Raw genomic sequence first — 23,653 nt, forward strand, 5'->3', positions numbered from 1 at the left:
AGAGTGATGCATGGAAGGATTTAAAATTTTTATTTTTTAAAGATATGTAATGTCAGTGGTTGGAATTCTATTATGGTTAGGGAAAAGTGTAGTAAAAATGTTCCATATATAGCTATCAGAAACTTGTGAGTTGAGAATTTTTTCTTAATCAGCAGAAATTTACTATTATATTATTTCTTGATTTTCAATTAAGCATTTCTTGCTAAAACGGAGGTATGCTATTGATGTATAAGTATGCATGTTACTTAAGTATTAGTTTAATCTAATTCAACGAGCTTGCGGTTTGTTGAAAATCTTTACCTCTTACTCTTAACTGGACTTCCTGAGCAGCGTGCATTTTAGAGCATTGTGTCAGGTGCATATCTCATAACTGTGCTGTTTTATCTCATGTGAGCACTAATGAATTTTAGAGTTATTGGTTGGTAGATTCTATGTGGAAGTTTCTGTTACCTAGATTTGCACTCAGTGATTGTGATTTTGTTTTCGTGGTGGGGGATATGGATTTGGGGTAAATTTATGTGTATGACACGTGTATATGTTCATCATGTGAGTGCAATGTGCATATTTGGTGGACATATTTGAACTAGTCATCATGTATAAATCCTCAGTTGTGATTTTTGTGTATAGTTGTTGCTAGAAATTCGCTTCATATGCTTATTGCTTCTTGATGATTAGGAAGCCCAAGGTTGCTGTCTCTACAAATAGTTGGAAATGCTATTGAAGGAGCCACGCTAAGTGTTGACAAAAAATATTGGGGAGGTGAAGAGGGAGATTCGGTGTTCCGCTGGTTCCGGGTATTTCCACTTAACATTGTGTATTAGTAATTTTCTTGTATCCTCATCTTGCAAGCTATTACTGGATTGAGAACAACTTTAGGAGATTGCTCCTGGTACAGGAACAGTACTCATTGCTGCAATGTGTGTTGTCAATTAATTGATGTCCTTTTTTCCCCCCTTCCTCTTGCTGTTATAGCAGTTTGTTAACTAGTGGTAGTTTTGATTAACCAATGGAATGTATATGCAGACCAGTTCTGATGGCATGCAAAGCGAAATTTGGGGTGCAACTACTGCATCATATATGCTTTCAGTTGAGGACATTGGCTTCTTTGTTTCGGTTTCTTGTGAGCCTGTGAGAAGTGACTGGGCTCGTGGTCCAATTGTTCTTTCTGAACAAATTGGACCTATAATACCTGGTAGAAAGTTAATTTCTTCTAATCTATATTTTCAATCTACTTTATTTTCATTTTGCTTAATGGGTTATTGAGCAGGAATCTAGTTATTTAAAGTTCTGTACATGCATGACAATGATGATAAATAAATTTATCTCTGCAGGAGCATGAAACTTAATAGATATGATAATCATTTTGAATTTATCTTGCAATGCAGGTCCCCCCACTTGCCAGTCTTTGGAGTTTCTTGGATCAATGATAGAAGGGCAACGTGTGAGCTTTATTGCATCTTATAGCGGAGGGTGAGACATTTGATTTGACACCTTTTATATTTGATAAGGGCTGTAATTCCTAGTCTTAATGTTTTGACATTTACCCTGAAATTGAAGTAATTGTTTATGATTCAGGGAGAGAGGTAGCTGCTTCCATGAATGGTTTAGAGTGAAAAGTAATGGCACACGAGAGAAACTAAGTACTTTTGGTGAGTGTTTTTTTTTTTTTTTTTGGAATTATGGGTTGAGATCTTTTTGCTGATACATTTGGATTTGCAATAATAATGGTTTAAAACTTTTCTATAGCAGATTTTCTGGATTTGACTCTTGAGGATGTTGGAAGATGCATTGAACTTGTTTACACTCCTGTGCGCCAAGATGGAATGAAGGGGAGTCCTAGTAGCATATCATCTGACATAATTGCTCCAGGTTAGTTGGACATTTCTGTCTTTTGTTTGTCTGTTAGGGCAGTGCAAAGAAACTATTGTCTATTGACTGCGAAGTTCATGTAAAATTACGATAGAAATAAATGAAACAGATGGTGTAGGTTTTGTTTAGTCTAAAAACTTCAATGTGGTGCATGCTTGTGTAAAAAAGTTTTGACTACCTAAATAGCAAAGATGATGGTGTTGAGTTCTGCCACTGCCAGGATGTTTTCATTGGGATATTATGACCATTGAATTTGTTGTTTCATTTTCTTTTGTACAGTTCAGTGCAGTTATATCCTATTTCACTGTTTGCATTAGTCTATTTTGTTTCCAAATCATTCTATAATACTTGTTGTACTCATGCAAATGACCTATTCTGTGTAATTTTTCTTTTAAACAGCGGATCCCATAGGAGTGGACCTAGAAATTCCTGATTGCTTTGAGGATGAGGAGGTAATCCCGCAAAAAACGTATTTTGGTGGACAAGAAGGTGCTGGGCAATATATGTGGTACAGAACAAAAAATAAGCTGCATGGATCTGCATTAATAGATATATCTAATGCTTGTGAAGATGTTGTTATATGTGGTAAAACACTGTAAGTTCTGAGTATTGTTATTATTCTGAGATTTAGGAATGCATGTTGCCATCTCTAAAAAGAATGTTAAGTAAATTGCGTGCAACTGTGGCAGAACTTACACTCCATCACTTGAAGATGTGGGGTCTTATTTGGCCTTATATTGGCTGCCCACTCGTGCTGATGGCAAATGCGGGAAGCCATTGGTTGCAATATCCAACTCTCCAGTTGTCCCAGGTACAACTCTAGTTCTTAGTCTTTAGCTTGGAATTGGGAATCTGTTTCTTATTTTAGTGGATAACTTGATGACCTACCACTGAGATTCCCTTGTCTAGGTATAATATCAATATAATTTTGATTCAGTGATTGGAACTCTCTTCCATAAATTAATTCTGTAGAATGTGATAAATTACTGATTGTCCAAAAAGCTTAAGCTTTTTGGAAATGGTAAATTTAATCATTTTACCCTAATTCTAACAGTACACACAGATTCTGTTATAAATCTAAGCAAGTGATAGGCTTAAGTGGTTGTTGTCGTTCATTCTCACTAGTTTTTTTCCACAAGCAATTACCTCCTTTTCATGAGCCCGTAAATGGTAGATCCTATGTAAGTCATGTGCTCTGTCTTCTATCTGTAGTTGACTTTTGGCCTTTGTCATACTAAGGCATTCAATATGTTATTTCTTTTTAGTCTTGTTATTTGATACATTAAATAAATAATTTGGCAGCTCTTCCAGTAGTTTCTAATGTTCGTGTGAAGGAGTTGTCTTCGGGTGTTTATTCTGGAGAAGGTGAATACTTTGGTGGATATGAGGGATCAAGCCTTTTCAGCTGGTACAGAGAAACTAATGAGGGAACTATTATTCTTATCAATGATGCTAGCTCAAGTACTTATGAGGTTACTGATTCAGATTACACTTGCCGTTTGTTGTTTGGGTAACTGTTCTACCTTTTAGTCTTTTTTGCTGTCATTTGTTGGCAAGAAGAAATTCGCTTTCAAAATTCCAGAATAATTCATATCTGAAGCCTATCATGTGATGCAATGAGATTAGCATATGCATCTTTAATTGGATAAAAGATTTTTTTTTCTCTATTTGGAAAGGCTGTTGTAATGAACTTTTTTTAATGCATCTCAAAAGCAGCTATACTCCAGTCCATTCAGAATAATTCATATCTGAAACCTATCATGTGATCTAATGAATATGCATCTTTAATTGGATAATATATATATATATAATTTTTTTTTTCCTATTTGGGAAGCCTGTTGTAATGAACTTTTTTTAATGCATCGTACAGCTATACTCCAGTCCGTTCAGATTCAGTTGTGGGAGAACTCAGATTGTCTGAGCCGACTGATATTATTCTCCCAGGTAAAATTTACATTTTGTTATAATGAAGCTTGGGCCCTTTGATATGGCAATTATTTCATAAATAACATGAAAATTTGTCATTCATGATGTTGGACTTGCATCAGTGCAATCCTTAGCTGGTATATGTATTTAATAGAATAAGAAGACTATTTAGTTTAACCTTTTGTATATATAGTGAACTTGAACTATTTAATTCAAATGTGGGTGTTGCATTTCCCTACAGAGCTTCCAAAAGTGGAGATGCTTGCTCTCACTGGAAAGGCAGTTGAAGGTGATGTACTCACTGCCATTGAAGTGATTCCAAAGAGTGAGACTCAACAACGTGTTTGGAGCAAGTACAAGAAAGATGTCAGATACCAATGGTATTGTGCTACTTTTGACAACCACAAAGCATATTAAATTGTAGTTGTAGGTCTCTTAGGCATTCACTAAATTGTTTGCCTTTCAGTAGCAATAAGAAATTGCATATTATTGAAGGGAAATGAGACACTGGAATCACATTATCTGGATTGCATTTTGTTGTTTTCATTTTCCTGATTTATTTAAATATATTCTTTAGAAAGTTGTCTTTTACACTGGTTTATTAACTTTTGAAATAGCATTGTGTTCTCCATATATGACACAAGGGATGCTGCAGGTTCTGTTCATCAGAAATGGAAGATAGAAAGTCCTATGAACCATTACCTACACAACGGTCTTGCTCCTACAAGGTGCGGCTTGAGGACATTGGTCGATGTCTGAGATGTGAGTGCATTGTGACTGATGTGTTTGGAAGATCAACTGAGCCAGTATATGCTGAGACTGCACCTATATTGCCAGGTTTTTTTCTATACGGGGGCTGTAAATTGACTCATGAACTTCTTTCTTACTCAATTAGTGGCATATGGTCATTTTTCTCTCTTTCACCCTTTTTAGAAAAATATTGTAAGGTGGTGAGGTTAGTACTTAGTAATATGATTTACGAGTTAAATACAGTAGGGCTGGAAAAAGCTGAGCTTTTGGGCTTCTTGAGCTAAGGTCAATGATGATTTAAGAAGGTTTTAGCTCAGCTCATTTGCAGTAGTAATCTTAATGTTATTTAATTGAAGTGTGGCTTATTGCCTTGGTTGTTCCTGATAGAACTCCTTTGGGGAAATTTTTTTGAACACTTTCTTCCTTAAGCATTCTATAACAGTGCTGCCACTTCATTTCTTGCTTCTAATATCTTGTAATGATTTCAGTTTTTCTCTGTTTATATACTATTATTGTATTGCTTTGGACCGTATCTGGGTGCTTCAAGAATTAATTTTAAAGTTTTCATTAACTTTGAAAATGGTGACATGGTCAATTCCCTGCTCATTGTTTTTTATTATGATATGTTCTTGTTTGAAGATATCTGGATATTTAAAACATGGGAATATTTCTTTCTTTGTGGAGTACATTAGCTCTTTTAGGTAGATTGATCACCATTTTACAATTTTTTTCCTGAAATATTGGTGTCTACATAGTCTTTAGGAGGGGCATAGGTATAAAACATATAAATTGGATGTTGTGTTGGAAGTATTTGAACCAACTTCTGCTGAATTAATGTGGGAGTGTGAACCTTTGTATTGATTTGATTTGACTGCTTCCAGCTAAATTGCTTTTATTAATAATCAGTGTCAATATTATTGTTAATTTTGTGTATTAGGAAGCATCTTTCCTCTTGTCCTTCATCTTCTTTCTTTCCCCTCAAAATTATTTGTTTATCCGTAGGGATGCCTAAAATAGATAAGCTGGAGATTGAGGGGAGAGGTTTCCACACCAACTTATATGCTGTTCGTGGCATTTATAGCGGAGGAAAGGAAGGCAAAAGTAGAATTCAATGGCTTAGATCAATGGTTGGAAGTCCTGATCTCATCTCTATTCCAGGTATGCTAAAATTTTAAGTTACAATTAAGAAGTTCAGATCTCGTGTCTTTTGAGATAATGTGTGTTATTTGTTTATTTATTTATACTTTTATCTTTTTGAAAAGAAAAAAAGGGATAATGAGTGGAAAAGCTGAAAACAACTTTTAGTTGAAAATGTGTGAAAAGCTTGTGTTTTTTATAAATTAGGGGACTCCATGTGAATTTCTCAATTGCATGCATTGGATTTTCTTGACTATTTATCCCTTCTTGAGTCACATTAGCAATAGGTAAGAGAGGAGACAAGGAAATGTTTGGTTGAGGAATAACATGAGAAAAATCATCATTGGATTGATTGTAATTCATTTGGATCTCTGTACAGGTCTTTGTCATTGCAGCTCATTGTTAGATAGGAATATTTTAAAAGTAAATAGCCTGTCTAAAAACCTGATATTTGGCCACCTGTGTTGAGCTTAAATCCATGAGCAGTTGTTCCTTTGGTCACGATAAATGCAAGTCAGTCTAAATTTGAAAATTTTTATAAATTATTAAATTTTGTTATTGTTATTATTATTATTTCATCCGGCTAGAGAGAGATGTGCTTTTTGCTGTACTGGCTAGACAGTTTAATCGTTTGACATCCAAAATTAATAACTTAAATTTTGGTTTTTTTTTTTTTTTTTTTTTTTTTTTTTTTTTTTTTTTTAATCTGTGTTGATTATTTTATGGCATCTGTAAATAAGATAAATTGAAAAGTGTTTTTACCTAAATTAATTAACCATAATACACGGAATATTTTTAAGTTAAGCACAGAAATACACTGAATGACTCATCAATTCACTCATACTATTTTACTCGTAACACTCGCTGGAGCATCTGTATCATTTAACCCCAGATTGTTATGACAGATCCCAATGAGCCTTGTCCAGTGGTATGTGAACATATCAACAACTTGGACTTCTGTTGAGAAATATGGGTAGCAATTACACTACTTTCCTCTTTCTTGGACATGATGACAATCCATTTATGTAGATAAATTGTGTTTTGCCATGTATGGGCTCACAACACTAATTGCAAAATATACATTTGGGGGAGTAATGGTGAAGTAATTCAACTTACCAACCAGGGCTCACAACACTAACTGCAAAATATACATTTGGGGAAGTAATGGTGAAGTAATTCAACTTACCAACCAAGAGACAAATATCTTTCAGGATTTAATAATGATTCCCCCTCATTTGTATAAAGTTTGTCATTGGGTTTTATAGGGGTCGTTATAGGTTTTGAACCTAACAAACCGGACCCATTTCATTCAAAATATCCAACACTTATTTCCTCTGCAACAGAATAGCTCCTTGGATCATGCTATCTCAATACCCAAGAAGTAACATAGCTTTCCCAAATCCTTAGTCTGTAACAAGTTTTGAAGTAACAGCTTCAACTTAGCAATGCCCTTTTTTTGTGATCACCAAGAATAATGATGTCATCAATTTAAACTATTAAGAGAATTTCCTCTCTATCAGAAGTATAATTGAAAATAGAGTGGTTAGGTGGCGATGACGCATCCCAAATTTGACAACTGCTTCATTGAATTTACCAAACCAAACCTTAGGAGATTGCTTTGCATAGCCTGCATACCTCTCCAGGCTGCCCTGGTGGTTGCTTTATGTAGAATTTTTCTCATAAATCATCTGTACACAACTAGAATGTCTTAGGAATGCCTAAGGTTCCAATGTTAAGAGCTCGAGGTTTCTTAAATGTTTTGGAAATGATTTTTATTTTTTATTTTTTATAAAAATTCTAAACAAATTTTGATTGTTAAAACCTATCATTGTGTGCTCTCAATGATCTCTCTTTCTAGATCTAAATTGATCTTAAAAACTAGCATTGTTTTATTATTATTATTATTATTATTATGTGATGGTAAACAGTGCAGTTTTTTGTTTTGGCTTCCCTTTCATTTCTGCTTTGCCAGATACATTTTTAGATAATCTAAGTTTCCCTTCTTCCAAATTCTGATTGCTAAAGATTAATTGCAGGAGAAATAGGAAGGATGTATGAAGCTAATGTTGATGACGTGAGCTACAGGTTAGTGGCCATTTATACTCCTGTTAGAGAGGATGGAGTTGAGGGGCAGCCTGTTTCTGCATCAACTGATCCGATTGCAGTTGGTAATTTTTGGAATCCCATCTTTCATGGCTATTCAAGTTCAATGATTTTGCAAATAACTTTGCTATTACACTCTTCCTTTTTTAGTTTTTTTTTTTGCATTTTATATTTACTGATGTTAGTTGAAGCTGTCTTCTTTTTGGGTGTCCTCTTGTAGTGCAAGTATGTACCCTACTTTGTGAGCTTTTTGTATGAATATTTGAATATGGTGCTCTTTTTTATTTTTTATTTATTTATTTTTCACCTTTACCAATAAAAGTTTATAAGCTACCTTGTTACATGCTGATTGCTTTTAAAAAGTTGAACTTTATTAGGTTTTGAAAGAGTTTATTGAACTGAACCTTTTTCTTGTAATGTTGTTACCTGCCATGATTCAATGTTGCCATCTTTTGCTATACATTCCTTGATTTGTAGCATTCAATTTCGCAACTGAAGCTTTGCAAGGTATCTTTACCCAAGTGAGATTATATGTTTATGTTTCGCAATGATACACTTATATGTTCTTGTCATTGTTCAAGGAACTTGAAGTATGTGTTGTTTTGTAAATAAGAAAAATCCATTTGAATATATATCACTTGATTTGTTAATGGACAAAGTTTGGTTACAAACTTGGTTGTAGCTAATGCCTACAACTCCCACAAAAAAAAATTAACTATGCAACATATTTTGAAAATCTAACTGTTAGATTGCCTATTCTTTATGTTTTTAACACGTGCGTCAATTTTGTGTCAATAGGATGTTTTCTATTCGATCCATAGACTTATTTTTTATTCATTATTTTATACTACATGTTAGGAGTATGTAGTTAAATGATTAAATTTATCATATCCCAATAGTTTAAGCTTTTGGGAGAATCAGTAATTTAACACTACAAAAACTTGAAATTTAAATATTTGATTGATGCCATAACATTGTTCTTTGATTTTTTGGAAATTTTGTAAGCATGGAGGATATAAGAAGAAAATGTAATCTAATGGTGGATTTGTCAAAATTCACGTGCAATAACTTTTGTCCTCTGTTCATCTATTATAACAGATTTTTTATTTTTAAATTAACATTTTAACATAAATTTATATGACACAAAGATATTAAAAAGTTAATGATAAGCAGGATTTGATTTTTACTCTTTTTTCTTTTTTTGAGGGCTGCATTCTGTATTCTCATTGTACTTGGATGCCCCATTTTGTACCTTATTAGTAAATCTGTCACTTATTATTAAAGGTGGAAAAAAAAGAAAAAAAAGAAACCTTAGTACAACTTCGAGTGCCTGAGCCCTGAGGTTGAGAATTGCAACTCTCTCTCTCTCAACGGGACTTTCTAGTGAAGAGTTATTACATCGTGTTGAGGAGGGCAGATGAAGTTTCGGTGGAAAAGCATTTAGAAAGTGTGTGTACTTGTTGGTTAATGAAATAGTTTACTCATGTACCTGATGGCGAATGAAAATTTCACTCATGTACTTGTTGGTTAATGAATAATTTCATTTTCGTTTTTTTTTTTTTTTTTTGAAATATTTACTTATTTAAAAAAAAAGAAAGATATTTGTTGCAATGGTAATCACTAATATCAGAAATGCTGGTTAATCAATTCATGAGGGCTTAAAACCATTTACTCTTGGAGCAAAGATCATTATTGCAAGGTTCTGATTTTGGTTCTCATTGTATCTTTATTGTATTCTCCGGTTCTTGAAATTTTTTTTATTTTTTATTTTCATAAATTCCTCTGGTGTCTAACTTTTGGGGGGGTGGATCTCTTCTACCAATTTTGATCTATGTTTGTTGGTTTCTATAAAGAATTCTATAGGAAATTATCAGATCTTGTCTTCCTCCTATTTGTGTTTTCATTTTGTATAGCATTGATTTTCTTGCAGAGCCTGATGTTTATAAAGAAGTGAAGCAGAAGCTTGATCTTGGATCTGTGAAGTTTGAGGTGTGGCTATAATTCAACTCTTTTGTTGGCGTTATTTTCCTATCAACTTGCTCGTATATACTGAAATGTTTGTTGCAGTTATGGAATATACATATCGTTGCATTATGTGATCTTTTTCTACCTTTTATTATTATAATAATAATAATAATAAAGAATGCAGATATACATAACACACATTCCCAAAGTTTTATTTATTTATTTATTTTTTTAAATACGGCTTTAAAAAAGAAGAGAGGATGGAAGGTGTTTTTTGTGAGGTTTTTGTATGAATCTTTGAACATTTTGCTCCATTTCTTTTTTCTTTTTTTCCCCTTTATCAATAGAAGTTGATACTCAAAATACTTTGTGAAGACTTTCTAAAGAAGGGGACAGACAGAATTCAAGTAACATCAGTGATTAGGAATGTTGTTCTGCAGTGAACTGCAAATAATGAGATGGTTTAGTCGTATTCGAGGCGACTACCCTCCTAGAATAAAAGGAAGGAAAGAGTGTTTGGGTTAAATTCTTCTTGCCTCATGTTATTCATCCTTAATGCTTAAATACACTAGAATGGAAATCAAGATAACTCCTAATAGAGTTCTATCACAAGATAGACCCTATCCTAACAATAACTTAATTGAATTCAAATAACAATTTATCCTAACACACGATAACTACTACTTGAGGCAATCTCTATCACTTGGCCCATGTTAGCCACTATTCGGCTCAGCCCTTTCTTCTAACTCCACATGTCCACGGTTCATAACATTCCCACCCTCTGGAGAACGAATCTTGTCCTCAAGATTCAAATGGGGAAACTGCTGTAGTAATTCCGGAAGAGGTTCCCACGTGGCGTCATCAATTGTTGTTCCTGTCCAATGTACTAATGCTTCCTGATGGACTTTCTTTCCTGCCTTGCTCCAACGGTAATCCAAAAGTGCAGCGGGTTCCAACAACAACTTGCCATCGTCTTGCACCTTAGGAAGCTCCTGTGCTGCGCGGTCTAAGTGTCCCAATTGCTTCTTTAACTGGGAAACGTGGAAGACCGGATGAATTCGGGAATCAGTTGGAAGTGCTAATCGGTAGGCCACCTTTCCCACACGTTCCATTACCTGGTAAGGTCCGTAGAAACGTGGAGATAACTTCATATTTCCTCGAGTTCGCACAGATAATTGTCGAAATGGCTGCAACCGAAGATATACAAAGTCACCAGATGCAAATTCCAACTCACGGCGGTGACGGTCTGCATTCATTTTCATGCGGTGTTGGGCAGTAGCTAAATTGTCTTTTAACACTCGAAGAATCTCATCTCGGCTTCGCAAGGAGTGCTCGACCTGTGCCACCATTGTGTCGCCGTGCACCTACGAATGAATGGTCGCCGGGGGTCGCCCATACACAGCTTCAAAGGGAGTCATGCGAGTAGCGGTGTGGTAGCTTGTGTTGTACCAATATTCTGCCCATGGCAGCCATTGGAGCCACTGTTTTTGCTTTGAACTTGCAAAGCAACGCAGGTAAGTTTCTACGCAACGATTGAGGACTTCCGTCTGGCCATCCGTTTGAGGGTGATAAGCCGAACTCATACGCAATTCAGAACCTTGTAGGCGAAAGAATTCTGACCAAAACCGACTAGTAAAAACAGGGTCCCGATCAGAGACTATGGATCGCGGCATGCCGTGAAGCCGCACTACTTCCTTTATAAAAGTCTCCGCCACCATCTTTGCTGAGTAAGGGTGCTTAAGGGCGATAAAATGGCCATATTTGGAGAGTCGATCCACCACTACCAAGATGACGGAAAAGCCACTCGATGTTGGAAGGCCTTCAATGAAATCCATTGATACATCCTCCCAAACCCGGTTCGGAATGGGCAACGGTTGTAATAAACCAGCCGGTGTCATCGTATCATGCTTGTTACGTTGACAAACATCACACCTCTGAATGTAGTGTTGAACATCCCGTTTCATGCCCTTCCAATGGAAGTTGGCAGCCAAACGTTTAAAAGTTCGGAAAATTCCAGAGTGTCCCCCGACTGGTGTATTGTGAAACTCTCGAATGATGGCTTCCTTGTGCAGAGAATTTGGAGGCACGACCAACCTGCCTTTGTACCACAATTGTCCACCCCGTGCCTCATAACCGCTAATGCTCTTAGTCCCTTTTTGCAAGTCTTCCCTCATAGCAATCAAGAGTGGATCGTTGTGGGCTTCATGGCGAACTATGGCCAACCAAGTGGGTTGTGGATAAGAGATTGCAGTTAACTCACCATGCACACGTGAAAGAGCGTCGGCAGCCACATTTTCACGACCTGGTTTGTATTCAATCTCATAGTCGTATCCCATCAACTTCACAAGCCATTTTTGTTGATCCATGGTCGAAATGTGTTGCTCTAGTAAATATTTCAGGCTTTTATGGTCAGTACGAATGCGAAACCGCCATCCCAACAGATAATTACGCCATTGGAGGGCCGATAAAACGATGGCCATCAATTCCTTTTCATAGGTGGAACGCGCCAAGGCTCGGCCTGAAGGTGCCTTGCTGTAGTAGGCGATGGGTCGACCGTCCTGCATAAGGACTGCGCCTAGCCCAGTTCCTGATGCATCGGACTCAATCACAAATTGTTTGGTGAAGTCCGGCAATGCGAGAACAGGGGCTTGAGTCATTGCGTGCTTGAGAGTGTGGAATGCCTTCTCGGCTGCCTCTGACCAACGGAATCCATCCGTTTTCAATAACTGTGTGAGCGGTGCTGCGATGGTGCCATAGTTTTGGATGAATTTCCGGTAGTAACCGGTTAACCCCAAGAAGCCGCGAAGACCAGTGGTGGTTGTCGGAGTTGGCCAATCCGCCATGCTCTGTATCTTCGTCGAATCGGCAGCCACGCCTGTAGCGCTAATGACATGGCCTAGGTACTCTACTTCTTCCCGAGCAATTAAACATTTAGATTGGTTTACATATAAGCCATTAGTCATCAAAGTATGCAGCACAGTATCTAAATGGATTAAATGTTCATCCCATGTTTTGCTATAAACCAATATGTCATCGAAAAATACCAGGACGTACCTCCTTAGTAGTGCCCGGAAAATGTCATTCATCAAGGATTGGAATGTTGCCGGGGCATTGGTGAGTCCAAACGGCATGACCAAAAACTCGTAATGGCCATCATGGGTGCGAAAAGCGGTTTTATGAATGTCGTCGGAATGCACCCGAATTTGATGATATCCCGATTTGAGGTCCAACTTGGTGAAATACGTCGCACCATGGAGTTCGTCAAGTAGCTCATCTATGGCTGGAATTGGATAACGATCCTTGACTGTGACGCGATTTAATGCTCGATAATCCACGCAAAAACGCCAAGAGCCATCCTTCTTCTTAACCAGGAGGACCGGCGACGAAAATGGGCTGAAGCTTGGTCGTATAATTCCTGTGGCGAGCATCTCCTTGACCGCTCGCTCAATCTCATTTTTTTGGATGTGGGGGTACCGGTAAGGACGGAGACTCACAGGCCCGCTCCCGGGTTCCAAGGGAATGCGATGATCATGGGTACGGGGCGGTGGCAACGTGTTTGGTGTTTGAAACACCTACTGGTATTTTCTCAACAATGCATCAAGTTCGCTGCATGGGTCGCGAGTTATCTCCGTTATAAATGCTTCGGTGGGCCCTCCTGAAATTGGCATAATACAAAACTTCACACTGTTAGATGCAAGACGTATAATGGAGTGTATGGATTCTTGAAACACTCTTCCATTATCTTCCCCATGTATAATGAATTGTTGATCGTCGACCCAAAACTCCATGGAGAGTTTATTCCAGTCATGCAAAACTCGGCCAAGACTCTGTAGCCATTGTATACCCAGAACTACATCTGACCCCTGTAGATTGAGAGGATACATGTTAGTTTGGAATTTATAGCCTTGTATCTCTATGGGGACTGCCACATAAATTTCTTCGCACCGTAATTTTTCACCGTTGGCTACCATCACTTGGAAAGCCGGTGTCGGAGTTGTAGAACAGCCCATTCGTTTGGCGAATTTCAAACTGACAAAGTTATGTGTGCTACCGCTGTCAATAAGTATGTGCAATTTTCTGCTACGGATTAAGCCAGTGACTCGCATCGTTCGGGGCGTGGACACTCCAGACAATGCATGGAGAGAGATTTCCGGCACCGCTTGTGATGCTTCAAGTTCGGGATCCAGTTCTACTGCCCCGAAGTTTTCTTCCGTCTCATCCATTGTTTCCAAGACGAATATTTGTTGTTTCTTGCATCGGTGCCCTGGTCCGAACCTTTCGTCGCAGTTGTAGCAAAGGCCTTTTTCCCGTCGCGCTTGCATCTCAGCCTATGACAATTTTTTAAATGTCGGATTGGTGGTAGTTCGGTTGCTGGGATGAAAGGGTGTGGTGGTTTTGATAGGTGTTGGGGTAGGAAGAAGGGACGGTTTGTATGGTGGGGGCTGTGACAGTGAAGGTCTGGGTGGTGTTGCGGTGAATATTGGTCGTCGTTGTTTGGACAGTTTTTCTTCTAGTAACCGAGCCTAGCTTGCGGCATGAAGCAGGGTGGTGGGCCGGAAGAGTTTAACTTCTGCGCGGATCTCTTCTTTCAGCCCGCCGACGTAGCTACCCACCAACGCTCGCTGAGGCCATTGACGGACACGCGCAGCCAGGCGTTCAAACTGCGTTTGGTATTCTCGTACGGTGCCCGTTTGCTGCAATTTAGCGAGAGCCTCGTCGAAATCTTCATAGTCTGAAGGGCCGAAACGGATGCACAAGGCTTGGGTGAACTCTTCCCATTGTACGTTTGGTTGGGATTGTTCAAACCATTGATACCACTCCAAAGCGTCATCCTGTAAGTGGAAAGATGCCAACAACACCTTTTCGTTGGCCTCTGTTTTTTGATAATGGAAAAACTGTTCTGCTTTATAAATCCATCCGGTTGGGTTTTCCCCGTTGAAACGAGGGAAGTCCAATCGTGAAAATCTGGTCTGCAAGCCGCCCTGTTGAGTGCCTCGGCTTCCTTCTCCATACTCGCGATGCCGGTTGATGGACCCACTGTCTCTGCCACTGCTGCACTGTTCCTCATCAACCCGAGTTCCCCTGTCCTCCATAGCTCGGCTCATTTTGGCCACGGCATCAGTGAGGGCCTCCAACGCTCCCTTCATGCCTGCAAATTCTTCTTTTTGAGCGTCGGCTTGTTGTTTAAGGGAATGGGTGCTAACCTCCAAGGCAGCCAGGCGGTCATCGTTGGTGGTTGAACGTGTATTTGGTGGGATGGTTGTCATTGCTCTGATACCAATTGCAGTGAACTGCAAATAATGAGATGGTTTAGTCGTATTCGAGGCGACTACCCTCCTAGAATAAAAGGAAGGAAAGAGTGTTTGGGTTAAATTCTTCTTGCCTCATGTTATTCATCCTTAATGCTTAAATACACTAGAATGGAAATCAAGATAACTCCTAATAGAGTTCTATCACAAGATAGACCCTATCCTAACAATAACTTAATTGAATTCAAATAACAATTTATCCTAACACACGATAACTACTACTTGAGGCAATCTCTATCACTTGGCCCATGTTAGCCACTATTCGGCTCAGCCCTTTCTTCTAACTCCACATGTCCACGGTTCATAACATGTTCTCCTCTGTCAAATGTGGTGCATTTGGTGGCAAAGAAGTAGATGGATTTACCATAACCTAAAAGTTAGAAAAATAATCTCTTTGATTTGGAAGTAGAGCCTAATAGTAATCTTTGTTTTCCTGTGACCTTGTTTTCCTCGTGCAAAATTAATATTGCTTGCAATTGATTTCTCATTTGTTTCATTTTAAAATCCAATGACAAAACAAAGACATGGCCCTATATTGGTTGAGTGGAATGGCGTAAAAGGGTCCATGTAGTCAACCATATTTTTCTTTATTACTTCGACCCACGTAAATTTTAGCTGATGATATTATAATATTATTGATTGTTCCAAAAGTTTAAATTATTAGGAAATGGTGAATTTTAATCCCTCTTCATGTGGGCCGAAACTTCCTTTGGGGCCCAACATGTGAGATTTTTAACATTTAAACGGGAGGTAGAGTAGAGACATGGATCGAACTTAGGATCTTCTGCTTTGATACCATGATAATATTACCGATTGTTTCAAAGCTTAAGATATTAGGAAAAATGATGAATCACTTAACCATATTTCTAACATTAGCTTTCCTTTCATCCTTTGGATCCTTCCACATTAATAAACTCACCTTTTGAGTCTGTTGCATGTCTAAGCCAGCTCAATTGACTCCCAAATTCTATCCTTGGTGCCACTTGCACCTGCTTACGCTTACAAATAATTTCATTCCTTATGTTCTTTGGTGTAAGGTTTATCCATCTAATGAAGAGTAAAAGAGATTTCATGTCCCGTATTTGTTCTGTAATCTTTGTTTTTAATTAAACCAATGCAAATTGGGTACTAAAATCAACTAGGTTATAAAGCAGACATGAGTCTATGATTAAAACATGGGGGGCACACTGATTTCTTGTCTAGTAATATTTCAAGAAACATTTTCCCTGTATTGGTAATATGTTTGGAAAACATTTTTACAATCTTGTCCTTTTAAAAAAAATTAAATATTTTTTTTCCAATTCTGGAAACATGTTTTTATATAAATTCACTGAAAGCAAGTTGTTTAAAGAATTTCAGGAGAGTTCAAAGAAATTCAAACAAAATTTCTTGGGCCTTTTCATGTTGTTACCAGTTTAAACTAATATGCCTATGAAACCTTTGTCTATTGCTAGTGGAAACTCGTTTGTCTTTGGAAGCAGTATTTCCTATATATTAAGATTGCCAGCATTGTGCTCCGTAATCTAACTGTTACCTATTTGAAACAGGCACTATGTGACAAGGACCGATCTAAAAAGGTTACCTTTGAAATTCTGTTTGTACATTTCTTTTCTGTTAATGTACTATACTGAGAAGATTGATATAGGAAATAAATCAACTCATTTTGTTGTAATTTTGCAGGATCCTTCAATGGGGAGTCTTGAAAAAAGAGTCCTAGAAGTTAATAGAAAAAGAGTCAAGGTTGTAAAGCCGGGTTCTAAAACTTCATTTCCAACTACTGAAATTCGAGGAAGTTATGCACCTCCATTTCATGTAAGTTTCTGCATTTACCCTAGGTTTTTAAATTTCTCATCCTTTGTTTGTCAATTGTGGAAGACATTTGTTTAATTCTCTTTTTTTGTTTGATAAGCTTACTTTAGGCATTAAATCTAATATTTTTATTAAAAAAATGTCTGACATAGGATATTATGTAGGGTAGAAAAGTTATTAAAAAAGAAGAAGGGTGCATTTGGCCAAACCTCAATTAATTGAGAAAGGAGCCATAATGTTAACCCCAATTTAAAATTGGGATTAAGGCCTAATTGACTTTAGTTGTAGGGACTCAATACTTTTTGCATAATGTGTTTAGGAGCATTAATCTAATTAGTCAGGAAATCTATGGGTAAACTATGAAACAGGTGGAGCTTTTCCGAAATGACCAACATCGGCTTAGAATTGTGGTGGACAGCGAGAATGAGGTTGACTTGATGGTGCAGTCCCGGCACCTGCGTGACGTTACCGTGCTTGTGATCCGAGGCCTTGCCCAGCGATTCAATAGTACATCACTCAATTCTCTCCTCAAAATAGAAACATAAGTCTGTTTAAGAAGTGTAAAGTAAATTCATTTTAAAATATATCATCTTATAGGTGTTGAGGCATGCTTGTCATCACCTCTCTCCATTTTTTTCCCATTGTGCTTTTAGCACCATCATCAGTGTTGGTTTCATTGCAATGTTTATTATTATTATTATTATTTTTTGTGTAAGAAATGTTGTGCAGTGGTCAAACTATAGGTGAGGTCACAATCATTGTATATTATTGTATTAATGATAATATTTTCAAGCTAGTTGTACTAGAAGTTTCAACTTTTTCTGTTGTGTGCGCGCACCAGTGCACATGTTTTACGTGGTAGGGTGTAGAGGCTTAATAGGATCAGCACAGCACATTCATATGGCTTGGGCAAGTTTGATGGATTGGCTTTAAACTTTATACCACAATAACTGACAAATGAAAAGAAAGTTATTAATTCTTTGCATCAAATATACACAACAACAAGAAGAAGCTTTAAACCCAAATTTATAGGGTCACTATGGATCATCAACAGATTAGTTAAAGTTGGTTACATCAATAGGTTAGTTAAAGTTGCATGTATTAATAAAACACACTAATTGAGTTCTCTAATTTTCTCGTCCACCGCTAGGTCAAAACAAAATTGTGCCGCACATGTACCATTCGGGTATGGGATATAATATAAATTATATGGGAATGGCATATAAATTATAATCCATATAATTGCACTATGGTATACTTCGTGCACCTTTCTTTAGATTCCAAAGCGTATGTACTATTCGTTTATCCAAAAAAAAAAAAAAAAGCTTATGTACAATTATTCGGGCAGTGGTCCTTAAAAAAAGTTAACTTCTAATTTTAGTCATTGAATCAAAAAAGTTTTTAGTTTTGAACTTTTTTTGATTCAAGGTTTAAGATTAAAAGTATAATTTTTAACGTTTAATATCAGCCCTTAAAACCAATTGTGCCCGATGTAATTCTCAACCTCTAGTAAGAAGAGGTTTGCTAGCGGCATGAGACAAAATCATCATTAATTGGGTTATATTCCTATGTGATGCCAACCAATGAGCACCAATTTAAGGCATTGACTAACAGTTTGTAACTCTGTATTTTCTTTTATCGAACTAGAGGATAAAATTGCACCTAAACAGGTTGAACCACTAAGTTTCTCAACTACTGCATTTGTATGACAAATAATGAATACGAAATAACTCCAATAAAAGGAAAAGAAATATGAACTAAAATTCAAGCAAAACAACTAGTATTCATATCAACTCATGCATTTCTACTAATTATGTTTCTGTTATTTGGTAGTCCCAGCCTCAATGTTTGTTGCTTGAGTTGCTTCAGCTTTCCTTTCAATCTCCTTAGCTGCATCATATGAAGCATGTAGCGCCACAAGCAAATAGTAGATGAGCAAAAATAATGTCCATACACTGAATCTAACAAATGATGGTCCATCAATGGAACCCATGATGAAGACATTGATAGCAATGCTAGCAGATGGCAACCAAGGAACTAATGGCACTCCCCACAATTGAGGTTTCTTTGCTTGCTTCACTGTGAAATTTAGCCCTAGTGTGGCCGAAAACCAAATTGTTACTGTCACCATGTACCCTATCCAATGATCCTTGCTAGCTGCCCAATATGCAGCTGTAGCAATTGAGGATCCAATAATCAACACCAAGAACCCAATCAGCTTGTTTCGGTCGGCATTTGATGTCACACCCGTAGCGTAGTATCGTCTCACAATTAGAGCAATTGCAACAAGGGTAAAGATGAATAGGGTAGCTATGGAAAGAAGGTTTGCCAACACATCAAGGCTTGTGAAGAATGCTACAATGGAGTTTGCAACAGTCATAATGATTGTGGCATTCATTGGTGTCCCAGTTTTCTCATTGATAACTGCAAGAAGTGGTGGTGCCATGTGGGTACGTGCAATATGAGTGAAATATCGAGCTTGACCAATAACATTAGCTAGCAGAACTGTGGTCATGCCCTTTAATGCTCCGAATGCAACAAAGTACTTGGCCCATTTCATCCCCACTGCTTCGAATGCAATGGTGAATGGTGCATCAGCATCAATTTGTGTGTATGGCTGCATTAAGCACAATGTTGCTGCTAGAAGGCAATAAGTTACTATGGTAATTGCCATGGAGCCAATTAGCCCAATTGGGATGTCTCTACCTGGGTTCTTGGTCTCTTCACCCAAGGTTGCCACTCCATCGAACCCAACGTAAGCGAAGAAGAGCACTGCAGAAGCTGTAAATACACCAGGAATACCATCAGGCACAAAGGTTTCATAATTAGCAGGGTTAGCTTTAGTAAGACCTGCAACCACGATGAAAATCATGACTATAATGTGGAGGATGGTAGCAATAGAATTGAATCTCGAGGACCCCTTAATGCTTAGGCATGCACCAATAGCAACTGCAATTGAGATACCAATGGCAATTGGGTCTAAATGGTTGTAGCCTTCAGCTATGGATGACACATTTATGCGAAAATCATCTGGTTTGTGGTTGCACAAGGTAGCAAAATATGAAGTCCAGGATCGTGCCACACTAGCACCAGATACTATATACTGGAAAAGAATGTTTCCAGCAGCAATGTAAGCCATAAAGTCACCAAGCTCCACTCTAAGATAGGCAAATGATCCTCCTGCCACAGGGAGTTCAACTGCAAACTCAGTGTAGCACAGCACAGAGAGCAACGCAGATATGCCTGCTATGAGGTATGAAATTACAACTGCAGGACCTGCATTATTTCTGGCAGCCTGACCAGTGAGGACAAAGATTCCGGCGCCCATGACGGCTCCAATGCCAAACCAAAGTAGATCCCACCAATTCAGATTTTTCTTCATCTCATGCCCGCTCTGGGCACGCATTTCATGTAGTTCAATGCAGTCTTGGGAGCGTGTCAGTAGGCGATCTTTGAGCCTGGTTTTTATACTACTCAATGCCTTGACATAGTTTCCCCAGTTCTGGAATGACTCCTCTGGCAAGAAATCCTCTTTTTTCCAAAAAGAGCTTCTCTTCTTGAGCCCATCAATGCCAAGTGCACCAATACCATTTTCTGTGCCACTCGCCATTGTTTTTCTGAAAAAGAATTACAGAAAGAAGATTAGATAAATCATGCACCTGTAGTATTAAATACTGCTTTTATTGAACATGGAGAAGCTATGAAAAAATAACTAAAAAAATTTGGATTTAAGGCATAACATATTTCAAATATGCCTAAAACATGGGAGTTGGGACCTCTGACTCACAAGAAACTTACTATGTCAGCTCAGTGGTAATGGTAAAAATACACTTACATTCCGATTGCAATAAGTATTATACTGCACAAACAACTCTGTGGAACTGGTTGAGTAAGTTAAGATAATCCAGATGGAAAGATAAGCCAGATGGAACTTTTAGCATAATCCTCTCTGCTTTTGAAACAATAAAGGAAGTCAACATGGGAAAAATTCTAGGGTAAAGATCAGATCCCTAATGCCAAAATAGACGGGATTATGTTGAACCAGGATAAGGATCAGACTCCTCCACCGGTTTTTGCATTACATTCAAAAAAAAAAAAAAAAAAAAAAAAAAAAAAAAAAAAAAAAAGAGGAAGTTTTAAAACATCAGACTCCTCCACCGGTTTTTGCATTACATTCAAAAAAAAAAAAAAAAAAAAAAAAAGAAGAAAAAGAAAAAAGAGGAAGTTTTAAAACATTTGTCCACCATTCCAGTGGAATGGTGGACAACGTGGTCCACTATTCCATAGAAAAACCCCCACTTGTTTAAAATTGCTAAGTCAGTAATTAGTTTCTGTTAATTTTTTTTTTCTAATTCAGCAATTTTAAACAATTTTGTCCACCACGAGGACCTTATAATTTCTCCATCTTCTGGTCTTTTACCTCTTCACTTCATGATTGGAAAATGGTAAATAACTGTTCATTTTCATTTTTATTTATTGTTTACAAAATATTTTGATGACCCATTTTTCTCTTTTTAATTTTTGAGATACTATAAATTTCAAGAAATGCTAACGGATGCGTTTAGAACAATAGTTAACAATTTATTTAAAGAAAGTTTTTATGGGAAAAGAAAAGAAAATTAATGTTTTGATAGTTTTTTTCATTTCCCATAAAAGTGGTGTCAAAACTTTCATAAAATAGATTGTTAATCATTGTCCGAAAGGCACTTGTTAACATGACCCATAAATTTTATTAAATAAGCTTTACGAATTGAAGCCATCCTAAATAAGTAACTAGATTTTTATTTATTATGTTGTTAAAGTGACATTAATAATTTATTGTTATATTAGATGGTAGATTTTTGTAGTAAAATTGATATTTATTATGTTGTTAAAGTGACATTAATCACATTTATTGTTATATCAGATAGTATATTTTTGTAATTGATAGTAATTTTAGGCTTCTTTTGTTGAAAGGAAGCTACAATTCCAAAAGTCATTCATCCCTTTATTTTCATTTTTAAATAAATAATGTATAAGTATAAATTATTTTGAAAACATAAACGAATCAAGGGAATGAAATAATTTTACTTTACCTATTGTCTTACCCCTTGATGCATTTATCCGTTGTAATACATATTCAATAGACATCCATCATAGGTTTCAAACTCTATCAAAAAAAAAAAGAAAAAAAAAAAAGAAAAAGAAAAAAACCCAAATATAACACCTAAAAAATTCTATTTTTGGGAAGTAATTATTTGGTACTCATAGAACACGGAAAATGGTGCTCACTCCTTTCATATTCATTATGGGGTCTACTTATTAAATTCATGGTGGGGTCCATCATGAATGTGAGAAGAGGGAGCATAATTTCTTTATACTCTAGAAGTACTTAAGAATTTTTTACTTTTTGGCTAAAAAAATTATACTTTTATTATCAACCAAAAGAATTAAAAGCTTAGGTAGAGTAAAAAGGGGTTTAATTACTTAATTAAATCTTGCCCATCACTAGTCTATGTTAGGGAGGGAGTAGAGTGGTTATAGTTTTTTATACATCCGTAACATAATATTCTTTTTGTTGGGTTGGGTGATGGATCTTGGGCTAGATCCACAAACATTAAGAGTTTATTATTTTTATCTTCTATTTTAAAGATTCGAGTTCACATTTTTATTTTGCAGTAATAAATATAAGGTTCTTTTCATACTGGTTTCAAATTCTTAAAGCCTGAAACCGGACAAAATATAAACCATTAATTAAATTATTATAATGATTAGAGAATTTTAAACTTGTATGGTGTTGTCCAACTTTGAGTGATCTACTCTATACTTAAAATAATAAAAAAGTAACGGGTAACCACATTATTATTATTTTCAAATAAAGTAATCAAAGGACTTAAAAAAAAAAAAGATTCCTATCATATTGCCGTTAGTTGAGTATTTTTTTTTTAAGAAAGTTTTAACTTATGACGTTTGTTTTTGATAATAACTCTTTATCATCAGACTAAGACATCAATAAGTTTTTGGTATAGGTGGGGATTGAATCTTAGATTTTTTATTCAACTATTAGAGACTTCATCAGTTGAGTTAACTAGAACCACAAGTTGTTAGTTGAGTATAAGTATAAAGTAGGTACTAAAGCTGACCGAATGATATTTATTCCTAGTTTCATATCTACAATATCCTTAATCTTTGACATTTCCAAAAAAAAAAAAAAAAAAAAAATTAATGGAGAAGATCAAAGGCGAAATTTGCTTCCTATCTTCTAGCAAAAAAAGAAAAAAGAAAAGGAAAAAGAAATAGAAACAGAGGGCTACATGCAGTTATCAGTTCTTTTTAAAGTTTTTGCACATTATCTGTCTAATCCAATCTAACACAAATCAAAGAAACCCATATGCCATGCACATGTTTGAATTGACTGCTTATATAAATACTTCAATTCTTCAAAATTCGAGTACTGCCTTCATATTAGTCAACTAAAAAACCTTTAGCAGCATTGCAAGGGCAGATATATCACATATACTAATACCATACCCAGTTGTTTTACAATATTATTATGAGTTTAAATTCTGTCCGGATGTGGCGTAAACCAAGGGGTTTACGCCACCAATAATATAACGCCACGTCAACACATAATTAAAAATCTCATTAAAAAAAGAAAAAAAAAAACCAACAAAACAATGAACTTTCTGTGTTGATATTAGCAACGGTGATGTCATCGGAGGCACTAAGAGCATTAGCATTGGGAAATGCTAATGCTATTCTATTTTACAATTCTAAAAACTCACTTTATCATTATACCATCTTAT

The 23,653-nt window shown here is 36.6% G+C and overlaps 2 protein-coding genes across 5 annotated transcripts in view; one reads left to right on the forward strand and one right to left on the reverse strand.

Annotated features, from left to right (window-relative positions):
• Nucleotides 1-17,686, forward strand: part of LOC115992162 (187-kDa microtubule-associated protein AIR9) — a 39,255-nt gene extending 21,569 nt beyond the window's left edge. Inside the window, exons 23-39 of one of the 2 annotated variants that reach the window (XM_031116242.1) lie at nt 676-794; nt 1,024-1,192; nt 1,386-1,470; nt 1,576-1,649; nt 1,747-1,869; nt 2,269-2,464; nt 2,559-2,680; nt 3,172-3,379; nt 3,740-3,813; nt 4,037-4,175; nt 4,451-4,632; nt 5,548-5,703; nt 7,719-7,850; nt 9,716-9,774; nt 16,607-16,636; nt 16,740-16,871; nt 17,237-17,686. In XM_031116242.1, the coding sequence (XP_030972102.1) occupies nt 676-794; nt 1,024-1,192; nt 1,386-1,470; nt 1,576-1,649; nt 1,747-1,869; nt 2,269-2,464; nt 2,559-2,680; nt 3,172-3,379; nt 3,740-3,813; nt 4,037-4,175; nt 4,451-4,632; nt 5,548-5,703; nt 7,719-7,850; nt 9,716-9,774; nt 16,607-16,636; nt 16,740-16,871; nt 17,237-17,413 (2,177 nt within the window). In that variant the 3' untranslated portion in view covers nt 17,414-17,686. The remainder of the gene's footprint in view (nt 1-675; nt 795-1,023; nt 1,193-1,385; nt 1,471-1,575; nt 1,650-1,746; nt 1,870-2,268; nt 2,465-2,558; nt 2,681-3,171; nt 3,380-3,739; nt 3,814-4,036; nt 4,176-4,450; nt 4,633-5,547; nt 5,704-7,718; nt 7,851-9,715; nt 9,775-16,606; nt 16,637-16,739; nt 16,872-17,236) is intronic. The other variant, XM_031116243.1, reaches the window with a different exon arrangement.
• A 965-nt stretch (nt 17,687-18,651) lies between these two features.
• LOC115992163 (cationic amino acid transporter 1-like) lies at nt 18,652-20,833 on the reverse strand. Of its 3 annotated transcripts, none has more exons than XM_031116245.1 (2): nt 20,704-20,833; nt 18,652-20,485 (listed from the first exon to the last, which is right to left on the reverse strand). In XM_031116245.1, exon 2 carries the CDS (start codon nt 20,476-20,478, stop codon nt 18,691-18,693), a length of 1,788 nt encoding a protein of 595 aa, XP_030972105.1. In that variant the 5' UTR covers nt 20,479-20,485; nt 20,704-20,833; the 3' UTR covers nt 18,652-18,690. The 3 variants fall into 3 exon arrangements, with proteins under 3 accessions (XP_030972105.1, XP_030972104.1, XP_030972106.1); XM_031116244.1 differs by lacking the exon at nt 20,704-20,833 and adding an exon at nt 20,667-20,681; XM_031116246.1 differs by lacking the exon at nt 20,704-20,833 and adding an exon at nt 20,656-20,673.
• Nucleotides 20,834-23,653: the final 2,820 nt, after the last annotated feature.

The sequence above is a fragment of the Quercus lobata genome, chromosome 5 (genome assembly GCF_001633185.2).
Source record: "Quercus lobata isolate SW786 chromosome 5, ValleyOak3.0 Primary Assembly, whole genome shotgun sequence".
Lineage (NCBI taxonomy): Eukaryota > Viridiplantae > Streptophyta > Magnoliopsida > Fagales > Fagaceae > Quercus > Quercus lobata.